General features: G+C 35.4%; 1 protein-coding gene across 1 annotated transcript in view; it reads right to left on the reverse strand.

Moving 5' to 3' along the window:
* opm (transmembrane emp24 domain-containing protein opossum) overlaps positions 1 to 19907 on the reverse strand; it is a 35722-nt gene extending 15815 nt beyond the window's left edge. Inside the window, exon 1 of the mRNA XM_071594408.1 lies at positions 19605 to 19907. Coding sequence (XP_071450509.1) covers positions 19605 to 19784 — 180 coding nt within the window. The 5' untranslated portion in view covers positions 19785 to 19907. The remainder of the gene's footprint in view (positions 1 to 19604) is intronic.
* Between the last annotated feature and the right edge of the window lie 3114 nt (positions 19908 to 23021).

Here is a 23021-nt window from a genome sequence, read left to right on the forward strand (position 1 = left end):
CAAAGTTTTTGAGTTTTCTTCGTTGGGTCGTGTACTTCTGGGATTACCCTTGTATTGAAGGGTGTGGCACACTGTCCAATATAAAAGGCGGGGCATAGTTGGCACTTCTGAAGGTATATTACATTGCTGGAAGTACATGAGGGGTAGGGAATTGGTGGGAGGGAGTTAAAAAGTGGGTGAGAGAGGGTTTGGGTTCAGATTTTGAAAATAGGACATGTTTTGTATCTAGGTTTATTGCAGGGCATGGAAGTAGCTTTGGGACAGGGCAGGGATTTAAGGAGTAAATTGGTGGATATGAGGAGATCATAAGTTGGTGAGGCAGTAACAGAGGGGCATTTTGGAAAAAGGTTGGTGGTGGCATAATGGTTTTTGAGGATATGGTAGAGGTTTTTTATGATTAATTTCAGAGACTCTAGGTCAGGGAAGTATGTGAGACAAATTGAAAGAGGGAAGGTTTCTGCAGTGGCATTATGGTTTTCGTGGACGGGTAGAGGTTTCTTAGGATTAATCTTAGAGAGACTAGGCCAGGGAAGTATATGGTCCAGATTGAAAGAGGGTGGTTTTCTGCAGTAGAGGAAGGTTTGGGAGTGTAAGCATGTCTTTGGCCTCTTTTGTTTAGGAGGGATTCAGGAGAACCTCGTTGGAGGAGGGAATGGTATCGATTTTAGGGGAATTTATCAAGAGAGTCGGGGTGTGGAGCAGTTTAACCTATTTTGGCAGTGTTTTGGACAAAAATGGCCAATGTAGTAGGGACATACATGGTAGGATCAAAAAGTAGTAAGACTGAATTTCTGTGGCGTGAATGGAGTGGTGAAGGGGGGTCGGAACACCTGTGCATGGTAGTGGGGAGTAAACGTATCGGCTGCGTGTGGCCAGACATCGTCGATTCTTGGAGGCTTGCTGGTGAGGGAGTTTCTGGCCAAGCACAGGGTGACCACGTGGCCTCACCCACCTCAACAGTCCAGATCTGGCACTGCCAGATTTCTTCCTCATTCCTCGGCTCGAGCAGGACTCCAATGGAAACCGACACAGCTCTATAGAAGACGTACTAGGGGCCATGAAAGCATCTCTGAAGGGGATCCTACAAAGTGAGTTCCAGGTGTACGCGCAGTGGGAAACTTGTTATACCCATTGTGTCGAAGCATAGGGGTGCTATTTCGAGGACTACGGAGAATTTGTACCAATTAGTTCAATAAAAAAATTAAATGAATCGTCCTAATACTTTTTGATCCTAAGAATGGATGGTAACCCATTGGTTTCCTCAATAGTGTTTTTAAAGAGATGCCAATACTCAATGGCCACCCCACTGGGGTCAGACACCTTTGCAGCCACCTCACTGCAGAACAGACGCTGTGCGGACTACCTACTATCTGGCTCCTTACCTTCGACCTATCTGGCATGGGTGACCCTACCGGGAGCAATTTCATTGCTTCCACCAGCCCTAGGAGTCATCAGAATGCACAATCCCTTCAGCCACGTCAAGTTTATAATCCAAAGGGAGGGATTCCTCAGGTAACATGAATTAAAATTTGCTTTTCTGATCTAGCCCCTTTGTATTGGCATAATTAATATTATTCAACATGAAAAAAATTTGCTTCATGATGTTGCACTCCCTAACTATAGCTGAAATATTAATACCTTGAAAACAGTTTTTCATAATTTATCATGAATAAAATATTTCAGAATTATTATCGTGAAGATATCACATTTAACAGACAAAACTTATCTCATCTTTGTCCATTCTACACCTGCTTCTTGGGTTTTCATGAATCGTTAGAATGCCATTCTCCATCAAGTGTGATTAAGTTCTGGATATCAAAGCTGTACATTGTGGCAGTGATGTTGAATTGTTATTAATTATATTGAGCTTTGCTTTCTGCTTCAGTAACAGCATAATTTCAGATCAGAAATACTTTTGGGGGACACTTTCATCAGAGACCAGATGTGGTCGAGTGTTGGACTACACACTGAAAGATTTGGGATCGATTCTAGGGCACGCTCAGCCTCTCTCGAGCTGTGTGATTTTTTGGATACCAGATCTTCCTGGGAACTGGTCCCCCTTAACACAATACTAATGTCTGAATTTCCCAAACTATATAGGGCTTAACGCTGGGTGAATGCTGCCATCATCTACCAAACCGACCTTTGGGTTGGTTACAGTGTTTATGGTTCTATTATGCTAACCATCCTATGCCTCGGCAGTAGCCATATAGTAGTATTAGTGTGGAGTGATTAAAGAATCAGCTCCCTTTGAGGAGTGGTTAAGGGATCAGCTCCCTTTTTTTCTACAGCTTCCTATAGCGTCACATTCTTAAATTGCTGGCATGACATTGAAGCAATTACCATTACAGAATTATCACTCTAATGAATGAAAAAATATATTTTTACCAAGCAAATGAATCCAATCACATTTTGGTTACCAGTTGGAAGGTGAAAGCTTGATATTTTCTGTCTAATTTTCCTTGTGACATGAAATGTCAGATGCCTGTCACTCAGAGATGCTTAACTAAACGAATGCATGAAGTAATTGAAAAACTTAATGATGACCAATTCTTCAATCCAAAATTATTTGTTGGTTTGGTCCAGCACATTGATATGGCAAATAATTATTCAAGTAACCAGTTGATGATGAAAGTTACCGCAGTTCAAAACCAAATTCAATCAGTTTTTCATGAATAAGCATCTTTGTTGATTGTTTTCTAAGGTATGGAACCTTTTTGTATCACTGTACACTTTGTCAGAAACTAATACAACCTGAATTATCTCTGTACAAATGGTCTAACTTTGGAAAATATATTTTATTCAGTATTTTTAATTATCTGAGAAGGGTCCAATTCCTTGGGTTATGTCAAATCTATTTGGAGTCATGCATAACCTTAAAATGGAATGCCCATATCCTCTTGACTAGTTCAATAAAAATTTGTTCATGACCTGTGGTACCTACACAGAATTAGGATTACAATAACTCTCAAAAAATTCTTCCAGAGACAAAAACAAATATTATTTTTGTCTTCAGGATGCTTTTTTCAAAAGTTGCTCATGAGCACAAATAACTTATCACTGAAATTTAATCATAAATCTAAGCTGAGTGAACATTCTTCAAATTGACTCGGATTACTATCTCTTGCAGAGTTAGGGATGCAGGTGATACAGATACCATTTTCCCCATGGATAAATATTCTTTCACTTATCATTCCTTATCTCAGGTTTTATATTTTTCCTGTACATAGTTTTCTATGGTGGTGTGGGGATCATGTCTGACTTGCTCTGGTGTATGTTGAAATGCATTTCACAAGTGGACATGAAAAACATGGCTACACAATTATTTAGGAGTTCCTCTCCATCATTGATGTTTACCTCAACTGCGAGTTCATTTATTTCCAGAAGGTTATTCTGCCAATTAACAATGACAGGACCTGATTCTTAGCAGGGTTTCCCATTAAATCTTGATTTTGTTGACTATAGTCTAGACCAGGGGTGGCCAAACCATGGCGCATCGCATCCTTTAACCTAATTATTTTTTAAATAGGGGTCATAATTGAATCCCTCTTGATATTTTCAACACTTAAGTGATCACAGTTCAATTCGTACAGCCTTCATTAGCCTTCTCGGTGCCCAAAATTTAGATTTTAACTTTGGAGATGCTACTTGAGGCAGATTTACAAATGCACTAATATTTTTATCGGTGTTGCCATTGCACATTCCTGCTCAAACAATCACAAACACCATGCACTAGCAACACATCATGTGGTTGAAGTCATGCGCAAATGAGTAGCAAACTTTCGATATGGTCAGTCAGTGTTCGTGGCATGGAGTTGGAAGCAGTGTTTTACTGAATGTACTTGCGTGGTTTTTGTACTGAGAGTGATTGAAAGACAGGTTTAAGATTAAATATATATTATGTTTGTCAAAGAACACAACTACTTTTTCTTGATGCAAACATTTTTTCAAATTCCACATAATGGATATTCTGTGTGATACAAAGTACGTACTTGTGATGCATTTGTTATTTTTATAACTTTTTCTAGTTTTGAACTTTTGAATGCTTAAATTCCTGTTATCCTTTACACTGGAAAAGAAAATGAGCAAAATAAGCCAAGAAAGTGATTGTACGTGCAAATTCAATGAATAATTGGAAAATGAGTTGCTATTTATAGCAGGTTCATCATGAAAACTGTTTTCCATTGTTCGTGAAAGTACTCTTTCACACAATAGAAAACATGAGCTTAAGAGACACTATATATCACAGCATCAGACTAATACAGAAGAAAAATGAAGCTTGTTCTTTGGTCCGAGTTACAAAAAGAATATGTAACTAAGGGGGAAAAAAAATCAGAAGACAAAATATATTTGTTAAAGTAAGTAATGAAGAATTAGCGATGACAAAAGCATCATATTAAATTGTATTAGCATTGGCAAAAAAATCTTTTTCTGATGGAGAAGAAATCATTAAGCCTTGTTTCCAAATATTTGCTTGCCATCTTGGCAATTAGTTTTTGAAATGAAAGCAGACGAAATTGCTATATCAAGGTAGACAGAAATGAGACATATCGAGGAACTCTCTCATGATGTATCTCAGCAACTGGAAGACCTTGCCCATTCTTGTACTTTCTTTTCTTTAGCTTTGGATGAATCAATGGACATATGTGATGCTGCACAGTTAAACATTTTTATAAGAGGAATTGATAATAATTTTAACATCTTTGAAGAACTTGCCAGTCTGGTATCATTGCATGGTAAAACAAGAGGATGAGACATATTAGAAAAGGTGAAATCATACCTAGAAGATCTAAAGGTATTATATCAAACTAATCAGCTAGTGTACTGACAGAGTGCCATAAATGATAGGTAAACTATTGGCACTACAACTTAGCTTGAAAATTTTTTTAAACGCCCTACACTGAAATATTACTACACTATAAACCAAGAGGCACTGTGGGGGAAAAATTTAAATATGCAGCATGATATGTTGAAATGAAATTTGTGAATATAATTAGAGCAGGAGCATTAAATAGACGAAAATTCAGAAAATACTGTGAATTGCTAATTTGGAATATAGTGAACTTATTCTTCATTGTTAAGAGCACTGGCTTTCTAGAGGTGAGGTTCTGAGTAGACTTTGAAAATTGAAAAATACTGCTTCTAATTTTTGGAACACGAAAATGAACTACCCGATTAAAGAATCTTATTATTTGACTTGGCATTTTTAATTAATGTTATTAGCCATCTCAATTACCTGTAGTTAAAACTATTAGGTAAGAATAAATTATTTCCCAACTTAGTAAATAACATCAGTCCATATAAAATGAAATTAAAACAGTTCATCTCCCAGTAAGAAAATAAGGACTTAAGTGAATTTCCACACTTGAAGGAGGAGAGTGAATGTGCTGCCGATAATATCAATTTGACTAAATATATTGGAAAAATCTGGATATTGCAAGTCATTTCATGATTTTACTAAAGAAGAAGACTGCATGTTCGCATTTATAAACCAATTTTCACTTAGTGAACCAAACGTAATGCAGATGTCTGGAAACATACAAATGGGATTGATTTAAAAACAAATTCATTCTTGAAAATAAAATTTGAAAAGCTTTTTCCAGATCAAAATGCATCTGATATAATTCATATCTGGCATTCATTAGTGAGTGAACATTTCCCAGACCTAAGAAAATATACAAATAGTTATATATGTCGCTTAGGAACTACATACAGTCGTGAACAAGCATTTCCATCCATGAAATTGATTGACAGCAAAACAAGGTCATGAATAGCCGACTCAAATAATAAGAACTCTCTGCTGCATTCAGTGACAAATTTAACACCAATCATGAAAAAACTAGCAAAATCCAAGCAGGTGCAAAAGTTGCAATAAAGGTAATAATTTCATGCTGTAATAAATATTGTTTTCATACAATAATTACTTCATTTTAAAATGTTGATTATGTCAACAAGGATAATTTTATTTAAAATGGCTACCACTGTTATATATCATATTCTGGGACCCCTTGTATATAATAAACATGTCTTTAGAAATGGCGTAAATTAATTCAATTGCGTGATTGAGTTATCCTTTTCCTCCCATAAGGCAAAGTAGATCCTACACCTATCCCTATTTTACGACCCCAAACATGAAAGTATGAAGTTAAAAAAACTTGCTCGATTTGTATCGTGACGAATCTGAACTTGTTGTTGAAGAAATTGGCACATGGTGTGCCTAAAGTTGACCACCCCTGGTCTAGACTAACTCTTGAATTCACCCATCCCTAAATTTTTTAAGAAAGAAACCTGCTGTCATTACATTGAGCTAATTTGTTACGGACAATTTAAAAAACTTGGTAACAACTCTTCTGTTCTGCCTTTAATCAAGATTTTCACATACCCAGTAAATCCAAATGATTGATTCAAAGTCCTGATACACCATATGTACAGTTCAAGTTTCACTCAATTCATCTTCATTTCTATCTACTTTTATACTTACTGTCACAGGAGCTGCATTACAAAATCATACCCATTTTTTTCGGAAATCCATGTACTTTGTGGCATTAAACCCTTCGCATATGGATAGGGTAGAGCCTTTTGTGATTTTGGCAAATGTGCCCCAGATTGGGATAATTGGTCATGTGATTTAGGGGTACAATCAAGTGAATGCCATAATAAACCAGGAAATATCTTAGCATGCATAAACCAGGAAATATCTTAGCCAGTTTGGTCCTTAAGAATTGACTTAATCTAAAATGTGTAGATGCCAACTATTGAAAATCACATTAAATGAGAGTAATCAATCTTTGACTTAAAGCTATTAATGAGTGCATAGTTTCCCATTTTTCCTCAGTTTCAACTTATATAGCAGCATCATTGTGATCTATTTCTGCGTGTAAAATCAGAAAAATACCTTTCCAATCAAAAGTATTTCTTTATTTACTTAAGTGAATGTTTAGATATGACTTTTTTGCACAAAGATTATTCTATTTATTATCACGTTTTTGAATACTTCAATCTGCTTGGAGTTCACGGAGCTACAAGAAAGCATAAGTATGATGATATTTTTTTGAAAGAAAATTAATTATAAGCTTGATAAACAATACAGATTCAGATCTGATGAGGTAAAACTGCTCCATAAAAACAGAAATGGAGACACACGCAGTTTTCCAGTTGTTCAAGCTTATTCATGACTGTTTCCAATATACTACATTATTTTCAAGTAGGCCTGAGTAAATTGAGTGAGAATAGGACGGCAAGCCACCTGCTTCACTTTGCCCAAGGTTATCCTTTGGCCCTTAATGACATCAGTTTCCTTACGCTAGGATTTCTCCCAACTCCTTCATGACTCTTTTGGATTGGTCTCTTCTTGCCCCCAGGGTCCTCCTATTCTTACTATATTAACTCCAGTTCACTTGAAAATAATGCAGTACATTGAAAAGAGTCATGAATAAGCTTGAACAACCAGAAAACTAGACGTGTCTCCATTTCTGCTATTACATAACTAAATACTTGTTATCCTCGACCCGAATGACTGAGAAGCTTATGGACACTAACAAGAAGAAGAGAGAAACTGATTGGAGATATCCTGAGTCATGATGACTTCCAGAGGATGTTGCTTTAGGGAAAGAGAAAAAGAAGAGTAATAGAGGAAGGAAAACAACGAACTATGAGAGACAGGAAATGGAAAACGTCAGTGCAAGGAGGGAATGAAGGGAATGAGAGCAGGAGAGAGCAGCCACAAACAAATTCTCAGGTCGGCATGATGATGACCCTCAATACTAAAATGTACACCTGCTAGATGTTTGATAAAATTTTGTTGACAACCATTAAACATGGCAAAAATTATCTCAGGCAAAATATAATAAAAATGATAGAAGCAGATATTTTGCTATTACTACAAATTCATTGCCTTGCATCATACAAATAACTCATGGCAACTCCCCATCTATTGCCACAAGAATATTATCTCAGAGGCTTTCTAGTAAATGAAGAAAAGAGTATTAGAAGAGTGAACTTTTTGCAAAAAATGAACACAAAGATTCACATGAAGCATATAACAGATAAGATTACTTCAGGAGAGAAATTTGTGGGCATTGACATAACACTTCAGCTGTGAATACAATTTTCGATTTTCCTGAGCATCATTAACAGAAATTTCGAGGAAATACTCTGAAAAGGAAGCTGACAGCGTAAGTCAATTACTATTCCTTCAAAAGTCAAATGTTTATGTACAGTGGTTAGAGAGTAGTTTTTATATTGTGTGATGATGATTACATGAGAGCATTCGAGTTTTGAATATAATAGGTAATAGTTGATCGAATCCATGGTCACTGCTGCTCTAAGTTAGTTATATTGCAATTCGTACAAAGCTGTGCCACTGATTTTGAAACTATGTAGCTGTTTAACATATAATTTTCTGACTCCTTTCCTGTAAGTTACATCCTATAGTTAACATTAATGGTTTGAAGGTAATCACGTTTAATCATAATGGATTGAATGCTTAATTATTAACATTTACTGAGGTTAGTTTCGATTATGAAGGAGAGAGGTCATGGAGTGAAAGGTTATTGCATACAAGGGGAAGTGCCATTCTTTATCAGGATTAGAAACTCACAAACAGAACATTAACACATATTAATTAGCTAAAAATGGCCAACTTTCAATTAACATTTTAGGCTTTCAAAAATTAGGAAAACCAAAACAAGCTAAAATTTTTAACCCAAAAGCTTACATTCAGTTATTGTTTCATTTTGCGTAGATATTACAAAGTTTTGATAAAAATACACGAACATTGATTATTGATTCAGGAATATTGCTGAGGAAAGGTATTGACTAAAAGACTCCTGCTTAGGCTTCATGAGCAGGTGATGAAACGTATGCTGACCCTCCACAGCCTCTGCAAGCGTGCCGGCCTTTGCTGGGATTTCCCCAAACATCATCTCATTCTGAATGCCTCTCTCCTTTTATCACAGGAATGAAACACTCATCATGACCAAGCCCTGCCACCAACCTCACCCCCCTCCTGTATACACTTTCATAGATTTGACTGTTTTTTTCTTACACATAATATCTCTTCCATTTCTTTATTTCCCAGTCTGCTACATTTAATCATAGTTTTAGTAGTTCTCTTAGATCCAGCTAACCTAGCACTTCCCATGTATTAACATAGCCTGCCTCTTAAAAAGGTTAGTAATACACTAATGTCAGATATGTTATTATTATAGTTTCCTTATGTACTTAACATGAAGGCAATCCCATAAGTAAGGCCTCCATTTTTTTTAGAAATATAAAGAAATGTTTATTTTCAATTACTAATACATCATTTCAAAGCTTGCACATTTCTATTTTTCTACATTATCACCATTCTGGTCAATTCAATTTTGCAGGCTCTGCGGCAGTTTTCATAAGCAATGTCACACCAGCTCGCCATCATGTTGTTGACAAAGCACTGGACCTTATCTTTCACTGTGCCATCATCGCAAAAGTGCCTTCTGGGCAAATGTTCTTTCAGCTCAGGAAACATGTAATTGTCACCCGGTGCCAAGTCCAGATTATAGGGTATGTGTGTGTGTGAGCGATGATATCCAATCCAAACATTGCAAGGGATCAAAAGTTTGATTGGAAATGTGGAGGTGAGCATTTTTCAGAGAAGGCATACAGCCTCCCTCAACATTCCTCTCCTGAATCATTTCAAATGAGTTGCCCAAGTGTCTCACAATACCGGTTAGTGACTATTGTGGCCCTGAAAGTTTATGATCATTAAGCCAACCAACAATACCTCGTTTCAATCCCAAAACAGTTGCCATAATTTTGTTGGCAGGCTGTATTTGTTTAAACTACTAGAGCAAAGAGGAATGCCACTGCCACTTGCACGATTGCTGTTTGGTCTCAGGTATAAAGTGGAACATGGCAAGGTTTCACCACATGTAACAATGGAATCCAAAAAGTTGTCCTTTTCATTTGCACCATTTGCAAAGAAATTAAAGGTAAGAGTCAACGTGTTGCTGTTGATGGTCTGCTCTGAGCATTCGCGGGACCAGCTTGCACACACCTTCTGACATTCCAACTTTTCAATTGAAATCCGATAAATGGTGCTTCTGAGAAACCTCAGGAAGCAAAATGCAGAGATTATCACAAGAGAAGCCTCACCTTGAAGCATGATTCAATAAACTGTCCTGTCTCTTCAGAAGTTGATGGTTTCCCACACCTGTCTTAATCATGAATTTCAGTGCAACCAGCTGTTTAACTTCCTACACCACTTGGGGACATTCTTGACATCCACACACTTCTGTCAATTGGCAGCAAAGGTCAGCACATTTTCCTTCTTTTGCATCCAAAAACTGAATAACTGAATTAATTTGGCAGCTGGTGATAGTGACAAGTACAAGCTCCATTACAAGCAGCTGCCAGCCCAAGACTTCAGCTCCCAGCGGGCTGTAAGAAGCCTTGCTTGGGTGTGGACTCGAAAAACCTGTGCCGCAGCACAACCAACAGCACCACACTGACCAGTTCCCCATTCTGGAGAGCGTACTTTTGGGATAACCTTCATAGCCTACATCAGGTGTGCTTATATATTTTTTTGCTAAAATAATTTTCAAAGCTTTTTTAGTAAAAAATTAACATTCAAGCATTAAAGGCAGAAATGATTTACTGTTTGAAACTTAATTCAACTTGAAATAATGTATGGACTTTTGAAAATTGAAAGCAAGTCAATTCCATCTCCCTATTCACCTATGTTTAATAATAATTTAAATTTTCTATAAATATCAATAAACATGAATATTTTATTTTGCGTAATAGTATATAATTTTATTCTTAGCCTTATCTGGTGGGAAAAACCCAACTTTATTTCATAATTTCCAATGCATACATTCTCCAATACTGACAAGGTTGCTGCTTTATTTTCAGCGTACTTCTTAAATATTGAGAGAGTCCTGAATGTAGAGTGGTTGGTGGGCTTTGGACTAGAAGGCACCAGAGTGACACCCCTTGGCACCCTCAGCTTCAGCCAAGCTGTGTCATATTTTCTACCCGGTGAAATTTAGGTGGACTTCCTACCTTGTTATCTGTGAATTTCACACACACACACACCACGCAAGGGTGAGCTGAGCTCTAACCTCACACATCAAACCATCCTTCACATTGTTTACTATGATTTCTCTCTAAATATTTATCACTGCTGGCCTTAGCTAATACCATGAATATACATTTTAGATGAGTATTAACACTAGAAGTACTGGAATTCCCTCATAACCTAAAGGGGCTATCATTCTGATCTATAAGCATTTTACTGTAAGTTTGGTCAATTAATTCAATAATTAAACATGGTATATAAAAATAGATGATTACGTTTTATTATTAGCTAATGCATCAAATGTTTTAACTCTTTATGGTTGCTAAAAGTAATAAAAGTGTAAATATGACTATTTGCAACTAAGAGCTATTTTACAATTTGAAGTAATTTTAATAGTGAAATACATAAATTAATAAATATTGTGATATATCTATACAATAAATCACTTAATTATAAGGTGATATAAACCAATATGTTAATGGAATATTTATTCTGCAATAACAGCAATTGATATAAATATTGAGGAATTGACAATACTGAACATGGCAATAGTCTTTAGGTACATTAAAAAATAATTCAATATTGTAAATAACTAATATCATATCAATGATATTGGCATAAAAACTATGGATTCATATTAACAACAACATTCATATTGGTAATATCATTTGTATTGTGGATTTTAAAAAAATATTTTTTTCCCAGGAGGATGATAAAAAGAGCTTCATTCATAGTATACCCCATTAATAGTTAGACATTTTTCTCATCTTTCAGGTAATTTGTGGATACCACGCCAGTACCAATCTTTCCCTTCTGCCACAAACCATTCATCAAGCCATTTTTTTCATATCTTCATTCGAACCAAAGTGCTGCTCAGCAAGTCGGGGACCCATCGATGCAAACAAGTGGTAATTGGAAGGAGTAAAGTCTGGTAAGTAAGTTGCATGGGGTAGAGCTTTCCAGCTGAGAGCATCTAATGTAATGCAAACCGGTTTTTCCATATGTGATAGTGAATTGCCACGAAGAAATATGACCATGTGTTGCCTCTTTTGGTATTCTGGTCTGTTTTCAAGCAGCAAACGGTTAAAATCGAACAATTGTTGTTGGCAGCATTCAGTATTAACTGTTTCACCAGGTTTTAACAGCTCATAATAGACTGAACCCTTCTGGTCCCACCATACACCAAGAATTATCTTTCTGCCAAAGCGATTTGGTCTGGCGGTCGATGTGGATGATGCGCCTCGGTCTACCCATGATTTTTTGCATTAGGGATTCTCAAAATAAATCCACTTTTCATCCCCGGTGATCCAACGCAAAAAGAACTTCCTTTTATATTGTGGCAGCAAAATTTCAAATATGTTTTTGTGCCATTCCATCTGCCTGTCCTTCAACTCATGCGGTACCCATCTGCATCTTCTGAATCACTCCCATCTATCGTAGGTGATTGGAAACAGCTTGTTGAATAACACTCAATTGTTCTGCAGATTTTTTTGTGTTTGCGAATCATCTTCATCCAACAATGCTTGCAATTCCACATCCTTGTACCATTTTGGCAGTTTTCTGTGTTCCTTGTCTGCAACATTGAAGTAACCACTTTTGAAATGCTGAAACCATCATTAACACGCATCTTATGACGGAGCATGTTCACCATAAGCTTCTCGAAGTAATTGGCATGATTCAGCAGCAGTTTTCCTCAAAATGAAAACAAAAATTAATGCTGTCTGCGAATGCTCTCAGTTTGGCATAAATTTAGGCATATTGAACACAGCAACACAACACTATGCAAACACTTTTTCAATTTATCACTCGTGAGCTTCTGACAATTGATGACACAACAGAATGACATAAATGTCAAATCCTTGTACCACAAACTGAATTGGTGCACCATCTGTTGTCTGAAATCCCCATTTTAAATTTTTACACCTGGTAATTATTGATGCTCTATATAATAGTTCCTTGAAATTATTTATATTCCCTGTGGATATGAAAAATATAGAGCACGTAGACAGTTAACCATATTGCACAGTCCCATTAGTAATGTCAATAAATCAAGTGCCTGCTGCACATTCAGTTTTTATATGGTAAACTAGTAGACACAAAAAGCAATTTTGCACATATTGAAAATATATCCTGTTTTATTTCCTTTGCATGCTTGTACCAGACATTGATATACATTGTATTCTTCACTTAATTAACATGGATTTCCACAAAGTTGAGCCGGGAACAATTGAATATTGATATACATTTTCTAGGCCTTGCAACTGAGGTGGAAGATACTGGCATTTGCTGTTGGATTCACTCATTTTTTGATTCAGTGTACTCCTCTGCGAGGAATCCTTCCACAATTGATTTCTCCCTGGCTGACCTCCTATATAGTGAACTCTTCAGTGCCACAATGTGTTTCTCCCAGCTAAATCAAGTGCACTATCAAAGGCCTCCGCTGTCCACCTATGATGACAAGTGCATGCTTCCTGGGCATCCTTGCCATTCAGTTCTCTAAACCCCTCAATGCATTTTGTGGACACACAAAGCAACTATCAACTCTCGTGTTTTTTCTCATTACCTATTTCTATGCATAGATTCAATCTTGTTCTTTTCACTCTCTCCTACCTTGTCATTGTCACGTTTTCATGCTTCGGTGGGTGCCATAAACAATATTCATATCAAATAGTTTTATGTGGAAATTATTTTGGGGACTTCATCTCTGATTCTGTTCATAAGGCAAATGATGAAAATCTTTCTTTCAGTTTTCCCTCCAGAGACAGACATGAGAAGTATATCCACATGATGTTTCACCCAAATATTTGACCAGATTCCTCAGACATTATGCTCTATTTTCCGGGAAACTTTCATTGGGCAGGCCAAACTCATCATTCTGGAGACATCAAAACACACCACAAAAGCATTTAAAATACATACATGCCAGCCAGCATTTAGAAATGGAATTTATATTTGTTCGCTTAATTAGATACGCGCCAAATGAACCTCATGAACCGCGCCAATGAAACTCATGGTTTTGGTCTGGACAAGCTGCTCGTAAATGGGTGCAGCATCAAATGCTACCCTCAACTACTTCTTCATGGCACTCTTCCTTCGTGATAAGCAGTGATAGAATGACTGATTGTGCAAGGATAAACAAGAGATGAAGAGCACAAAGAATAACAGGATGCTTGGCATCCCTTGAAATAAAATGGCACCGTGATGTAATGCTTGGCAGATACTCTTAGAAGTTTGAACAAAAGAGTAAACACTGAAACCAATATGAAAAGTTTTCACTGACCAACCTATGTTTCAGTGCATGATATTATTTTCAAAGGCTAATTATGAACACAAATTTCAAATATTGCCACAGAAGGGAAGGTCAGAGAAGAAGCCAGGAAGAAGAAGAGTCCTATGGCATGAGAGAATGAAACCAGAGGAGTGAATTTGATGAAGTACCATTCTTTCAATAGTGACTTTATATTATTATGATTTACTAAGCATTTTACTTGTAATTCAATAATGAGAGAATTTCACAAAGTAATACCAAATATGTGTGTTATGCAGTTAATTAGGCTTACTAAAGTATGTGAGAAGTTTAGTGTACTAAGTTTGTACTAAATTATTGAAATTAGAAAAATTAATAAATGAATTGCCTACTTTCAACATTAATAAGTGAAACAACAAAATAAAATGACTACTAGAAATCTTAGAAATTTAGAATTAATAAGAAGAGCAAATTTGTGAAATTTTATGATAGCAGCCAAAAGTTAACTCTCTTTAGTATACCAGCTAATATTTAATCCAGCATTATGCTGGTCAAACTTAATTTTAAATATGGATCTCAGCCTAGAATTTATTGATGCCAAGAAAATCAAATTTCCATGATATAGAAAAGAAGAAAAGATAAATTGAAGGTCAAAAATGGTCAACAAGAACACTTCAGGGCTTCTAGTATAAATTAAATCACTTATTGAAGTTGATTCTTTCAGACAATATTTCTGTTTCTCATTGGAAATACCTGGACCATGTACTACACACTGGCTATGTTTACAGCATTCAATAATTTTGAAATGGTATATTTTGACTTCCGCCAAAGATTTCTTTGAAAGAAAGTTATCTACTTTATGTTCATAGATCACCGCTTCCACTAATTTATTCTGAGAGGAAAGCTCAAATTCACACAGATCCCAGGAAAGACATGTGGTCTCAAAGCAGTCCACTGCTCATGGCTACTGTGCAGTACCCTACAAGCCCTTGTTACAACATCCATTAGAACTTTGAAAAATATACGTTTTGTCAATACAACCACCCAAATCTATATTGACACTATATTACTAATTGTATTAAAACAAAAACCTCAGGGGAACCATGGCATATCATCTGCCTGATTTTTCCCAACATTACATATAAATAGCATTATTCACTTCTGGTAACTACCAATCACTAATAATAGTATTATTTTTATCTAAACAGTTTTTTAGGAATTTAACTAACCATAACCATTATCTATGCCAAACCGCTAAACTACGAAGGTAGTCTAAAAATTTTCCAATCTATCAAGTAAAGGAGACATTTTTTCCTGCATTGATATGTGACAAATAATAAAATATGGATCACCTTTTCACACCAGAATCGATGCAAAAATTCAATCAATGGATAGAGGCCGGTTCTTCAGCTCTGAAGAAGGCAAAGATCAGTGGGAAAGGTCAGGGTGTCAGGTTTTCGAGTTGCAAAAGGAATGCTGTTGGTCGAGCATCTTGAAAAAGGTAAAACGGTAATTGGGGAGTACTATTCCAACCTTCTAACAAAACTTGGTGTGAAAATTCATGAAAGCAGATCTGACTTGCAGAGGAAAGAAACTGTTTTCCATCAGGACAGTGCACCTGCCCACAAAAGTATCTAGGAAATGAGAATATTGAGGGATTTGCACAAAAAAATGTTAACCGTCCATCCATTCCCTCGAATGATGCTCCCTCAGACTTCCACCTCTTCCAAAAACTCAAAAGTTTCCTCGCTTGGAAACGTTTTTCATCCAATCAAGGAGGGATTGGGGCTGTAGACGAATACTTTGCAGCACTTCTGGAAGAACACTAAAGACACGAGATAGTGGTACTAGAACACCACTGGATGAGATTTATTAATATTAAAGGCGATTATGTTGAAAAATTAAACTTTTTTGAAAACATAAATCATTACTTTCATCATCAGGCCAAAATATTTTCTGACAACTCTAGTAGCACCTGAGATCCAAATAAATGGGGCATTTGTTAAAAGAAAACTGTGTGGATTTCAGTGGTAATTACATTTTCTTGAAGGAATAATTAGGAGAGCATCAGCTCTTAAAAACGAAAATCAGTCATTTAATTCCCCGCCAAGGAAAATGAATTTCTGCTCTTCTCAACGATTTCTCTGCTTCAAAAAAGTACGATACTCAAAAATATAATCATAAAATCCTAAATTAAGATATCAAAAAGCAATATAGAAAACTAGCCATTAAAATAAAACTTTTGAAAACATAAATTTGTGATTTTCATCATCAGGCCGAGAACTACGCAGATTAATTTTGCATTTAAGGAAATTTTAGGTAAATTTACTCCAGCACTTGGGCAAAAACTTGTCCATCTATATTTTCATCAGAAAATTGGGATCCAATCAGTACTGCATCTGACATAATTGATGCAACTGAATGAAAAAATTATTGAAAATGTCAAAAAAGATTTTCTAAAAAAATAATTCAAGGACATTGGTTTACGAGGTGCAGCATAATTGAAGTGCTCCACCTGCGCTTTCATGAATTTGACAATTATCTCAAATTTTTCTTTATTTATTCAATTCACTGCAATCTATTGAGTTTAACCTGTAACATATCACAACTAGATAATTATAAATCATGATATGAACAGTAAGTAAGATTGCATCTAATCTGATAGATTGTGAAGAGAATGACCCATTAATGTATGAACCCAGTATGAAGTAATGACCCCCTGAGAGGAAAATAGCACCAGAAGGAAAAATGCTGAACATTAACAAGCTGAATTTTAAAGCAGGATTATTGATATTAACAGCATATACATTCAAAAGGTTATCGCTATGCTAACTATAACCTTGACCAATGTTAGTAGTTTGATTTAGAACAAAATAGGGTTAATTATAGATCAAAATAAATTCATCTCATGCTGGAGAGCTAGCATTCACCACATAGCAGGCAAGTTAGAACACATGACGTTAAGGTCGCTAATGGGAAATTGACATGAAAATGACTCAAAATTCAGGGCAAGTTTATAAAATTATAAGAGTAAAATTTCTCTTCAAAATTATCACTTTTCTTGACAGTATAAATGTATCCTTACTCGGAATTCATGGTCCCTATGTCAGTCTAAAATTAGAACAATACCGTAGTATTGAAAGAAAAATGAACTAAGTTCTATCAATAAACAATTTACATTATGCAAGAGATATATTTTGTAATTTTGAAGATTAACTAAAAAGGTAATGGGTTATCTCAGACATGGGCTGCTAATTTGAACAATGAAGCGGGTATGCATTTTGTGCGGTCAAATAATACATTGTTTTCCCTATGTCAGTCTAAAATTAGAACAATACCGTAGTATTGAAAGAAAAATGAACTAAGTTCTATCAATAAACAATTTACATTATGCAAGAGATATATTTTGTAATTTTGAAGATTAACTAAAAAGGTAATGGGTTATCTCAGACATGGGCTGCTAATTTGAACAATGAAGCGGGTATGCATTTTGTGCGGTCAAATAATACATTGTTTAGCATTGATTTTATAATACATCAAGCCTCAGCCATTAATGTATATGGAAATCTTAATTGCAGCAAAAACTGTGCATGAACAGCTAACTGGGTGGTGATCAATCAATAGAAGTATGAAGAAAAGGAAGGTCAATCCTGAATCAAGGTATCTATGGTCTCCCTTTACTGTTTAATATCAGTCTCAAATTCAATGTTGATGAGTTCATGGGAAATTTTATAATTTTCTGAGATAAAAAATAGTTTTCCATTATCAGCCTCATTCTGACTACAAAAATATTTACATGACAGTGATATTCTTTTTGTCTATATTTTCTATAATTTTCCTATTCTTCTGGAAGGACAATAAAACCTCTTAAAAAAATATACTTACTCAAACTAACTGCACTAATCTATAGTTCAACTTAACAAAGAAATTACTCCACACAATAAAAAACCATTAATACAGATACCAAAACTTATTAACTTTGATTTAGAGAACAACGTTTCATTCAAGTAAATATTCATCAATGGACTTATGCTTTCCGAAGGTCATAAATATAAAGGAAAAAAATTAAAGAAGCTCAGAAAGCATGAACTCAAGATGGATTGATATGGTGTCGATGTACTGGATTCTCCGAGGTATATTGGAATTACACATGGAAATAGAGCATTTTACAGTCTCACTTCATTTTATGCTTCGGTATCATGTACAGACCATTGTTTCCCCCTCTTAACTATGTGATTGTTCGATGTAAATTTTCCAAACCTATTAATCCTATTTCAATTGGCTAAATTTACTCGCATATTACCATTGTGGTGTAATGATTCTGGACTTAACAAACTCGCAAACTGCTAATAAACCTTCAATTAATACTATACAAAAACTATATGCCAAGCAATTTCTATAGCGCAGCAATTTCACTGGACATAATATTAATCAATTGTTTTTAGACTTCATGTAACACGGGGTTACTACCAATATATGGTCACACTACCTAGGTACTCTTCCGACAAATCTAAATTTAATATTTTAGGCATCAAAGACAGAGGGGTCCTTCAAAATAGAAGGGACCTTCAATTATACCTGGAACTGTCGCACATCTATGATAAAATATTCTACACACATAGCCTACAAAAATGTAGGTTTTGAATTGGAATACTCTCTCTTAGGCTTAGACATAGAAAAATAAAATGCTACAACTAAAGGAGCGTACTGACATCAAAATTTTCCAATTTCTACGAGCAACAAGAAACTAGGGTTCAGGCAACCTCATTCCCCGCAAAATTAAGTGCAACTCAAATATTAAATACATGCACATGCGAAAAATGTATATACTACATTCTGAGAACTTTGGTTAAAAACAAACATTGAAAGAGAATTTGGATTCATTCGTACAGCAGCCCAGGATACTATGGAGATTGCTGTTAACGGACAAAAATTCCGGATAACAGAACCGAGTAAAATAGAAAAATAATTTGTTCCAAAAATACATACGAATTGGGATGAACGATTAAATAACTCTATTTAGACCGACACTATATTGTATATTTCCTGTCTATTTCTGCGAAAATTAACTTGTAATAGAATGGCTTTAGTGAAAAATACCAGCTTGATGATGTAGCGTAAAACATGTACAGGAATTCGCATAAATAAGGCATTTTAGAAACGTACACATCAAGTAAACATGCAGGATTCCATGAACATTTTGGTGCAATAAATTCTTCGTTACCATAAAATTACACTATTCAAAAGGATGGTCAGACACACTCCACAAACTTTTACAAAATGCCACTATTTTCGTACCTGGTATTCCAGATCTAAAACTTGTCCATATTTTAAATTTTGAAAAAAGCATTCCTTCCGACCGGCCTCAATGTTAACTGTCATCTCTTTCTCCAGACAATTAACAAGACATAACAAACTGACGAGTAAAATTATCCGAGTATTGCAACATACCCGTTCCATATCAATACAACATTGCATTTCGGCACTATTTCTTCACAGACTATATCTTCTATTAGAATTTATATGCCGAAGCTCATTCCGATTGGTTTCTTTCAACTTCACTAATATCGGTTGATGTTTTAGTTTTCGCCGAAAATGGTACCCGAGGTACCACTATCAACAAAAGCAACCCAATTCAGACTGATAACCATGAAAATCAAGTCAGACCGGTTATGATAAAATTTGAGATAAAAAAGGACCCGTAAATTTAAATATTCATTTATTAAATACGGGAACGTTACCAGAAATGCAGAGTACGTGGAAAGTAATTTAATTGAATGTTAGGGTAAACACACAGAAACTTGTATTCATAGGAATTTATTGTGCATGTATAATAAGTACCGTGTATATATATACTATATGTATATATTATACATATTAAAAACGCAAAAAATATATATCTTATACACATGCATTCGGAAACATATTATATACTATCTCAAAATATCCATAGGGTACATCTTTGCATTAAGTCCGGTCAAATAAATATGTATTGTGGTTTATCTTAGCCCTTACGGGTTTTCTCTTTAGTTCAATGCATTTTAATATTGTCTGAAATTATATGGTAAAATACCTCATTCATTGAAAGAAATTGGGAGTATTGATAACTTTAAAGTAAAACTGGCGGGCACCCCGCTGAAGGTGATGTTTTATTCAGCAAAAGAATACTTAAGTATTCGGTAGTATAACCCTTATGTACATTTTCGTTTATTTCTGTCTAGAATGATGTGATTTTGCATATTGCGGTATAGTTAGTGTTTTTAAACATATTTATAGCTACTTATATGTCTTATAATACTTGACATCCCTGATGTTTCCATTCACGGATTCCAGACTCTTTAACCTTCCCTAATAACCCAGTATTTGCATTTGTGTGCCCATCATTTTTCATATCTATGTAATTCCATAGATACAGGCAAATGTTTCACCATGTGGTGGATTTTTGTGTTTGAATATGTATGTGATCACGTCTCGGCTTATTTTCTTCTTCTCACTATTCCTGCTTTCAAACTCATTTTACCTACGTTTTATGACATTCCTTGGCCACAGAGTCAAGCCTTGATCTAAGAGAAACATTCGGATTTCAGCATTAATTATTACTTACTTGATTGCTAAGTGTCAGCTTTTAAGTTAATGGTCCCCCTTTAAAGTATCTGTCAAGAAAAATTTATTTCTGCTTGAAATTTGCACCCTGCTCACTACACAGTGAGGAGGGTGCAGATTCTCATTTAATAATTTTCCTGATTTTTCGTTGAATGTTTCCACAAATTTTCCTTTCCTACTTCTTAATGTAATTCATCTTTGTATACAGTGTATCCATTTCACCCTTCCTTTGTAAACGTTCCATATTGTTACACTGTATCTTCCACTATGCTTCTTTTGCTCTTTTAGTTTCTTGTCTTAATTCATTACTCAATTCTTTATACCTTCTTCTACCTCTCTCTTTGTTAACATTCTTCCATTTTCTTCTATAATCTATCTTTCCAGTCATCTCCTCAGTAATCAATGCTTTTCTTGTCCATTTCCTAGGGTTTCATTTGCAACTTTCGATACCCTTTTTTATGTGTTCCTATTTTCCTTCAAATGTACACAACTCTGTATTCACTCAAGATTTTCTGTGCAGTCTACTGATATTCTTTTTTCTGGTACTTCTTGTTATTTCAGTTGATGGCTCTAATTCATTTTCTCAATCTTTCAATGCTTTGTATTTTTGAATCTAATGTTAAGCCTTATTTAGGGGTACCATAAACCCAGTAATCAACCTAAAGGTTGGTTTTGTTGGTTGTACTAAATTATGATCTAAATCTGCATCTGCTCCCAAGAAACTATGAAATTAAACTGCTGTTCCTTAATCTAGTATAACTAATATTTTTCTGGATCCACAAGCATTTTTTCATGTAAACCTATGCTTATTTTCAGACCACCGTCGTACTTCACCTGACAAAATAATTAAATGAGTACACATGACGTAAGGATAATAGGGTAGGGAAACTATGTAAAATGTCATAAAGAATAAATATGAGTTTAAAGCACATTTTAACAGATAGAGGGTATTAGCCATGATGACCAATATGAGTGAAAAAAATAAAACATCAAAAAGATATTTATATGGATAGATACACAGAAAAGGGATTGAAATATGTGATGTGGGACACATAGGGTTTTACGATTGTTGGAAAAGTTCATCAATATTGCATACAAAAGTGTTTTATCACTGGGGCTCAAACTCTGAGCTTTAACTTAATTGTACTGATTATCTAACAATGCATCTGTCTAGGGGCACATAATAGAAAGCATGTGATTTTATTCAATTAAAGTCTTTAATGAATTAATCAAGAGATGGAGCTCAGAGGCCACCCAATGTAGAGGAATGGAGTCATACAATATCATAAAGAGTAGTTAGAGATTATTTAAGAGAGAGGGCATAGCCAGGAGTGGGCAATGAGCCATATTAGTAAATACACATTCCAACATAATAGCCCTTTAAACGACAGAAACATATTCGAATGCACAAATGTAGATAGAAGAAAAATGGATAGGAACACATTCAAAGGATCGAATCAGTGGTTGTGGGAGTTGAGTAAGGGAGCGAATTTCTTGGTGAAAAATAATTTTCTTGTTCAGGACTTGAAATATGGACCTTTGATTTGCCGGGTCAATTCTCTAACCATTATTCCTCAATATACAAATTATTAACTCTAATATTGGCAGGGTTTTATGTAACCAAGTTCCCCAATTATTTATCCGTGTTGATGTTCAAGAGATCCTTTCCCCATTGCCAAAGAAATGAGGAAACATGCAAGAGGGGAGGGTAGTAGAGAAAGCAGGCATACATTTTCATTAAGGGTGGGTACAGTACATGTCAGGCAGGAATAGCTAGAAGATAGGATTATGCAATAGGGACCAAATATAAATTTAAACATGATAATCTGTAGTGTGGCAAAAACGGTTTCACTTAAATAGGAATCCAGGGAAAAGAGGTACAAATAAAAACTCATATCAGGACATGCACTGAATTCATGGTGAAAGTGGAAGGTACAAATTCCACCCAGAGAAAAGTACTTTTGACTAAGACATGAACGATGGACCTATCACTTTCTGTGCCAATGCTGCACCATGCTATACCATTCCTAACTCCTTGGTCATCTCCGTTGGATTTCGTGTGAGATTGTTTTCCGGTGTTCAGTGTCTTTGGAAGCCAAATGTGGTTTTGAT

This window comes from Hetaerina americana, unplaced genomic scaffold, assembly GCF_022747635.1.
Source record: "Hetaerina americana unplaced genomic scaffold, ioHetAmer1.1.p SCAF_60, whole genome shotgun sequence".
Taxonomy (NCBI): domain Eukaryota; kingdom Metazoa; phylum Arthropoda; class Insecta; order Odonata; family Calopterygidae; genus Hetaerina; species Hetaerina americana.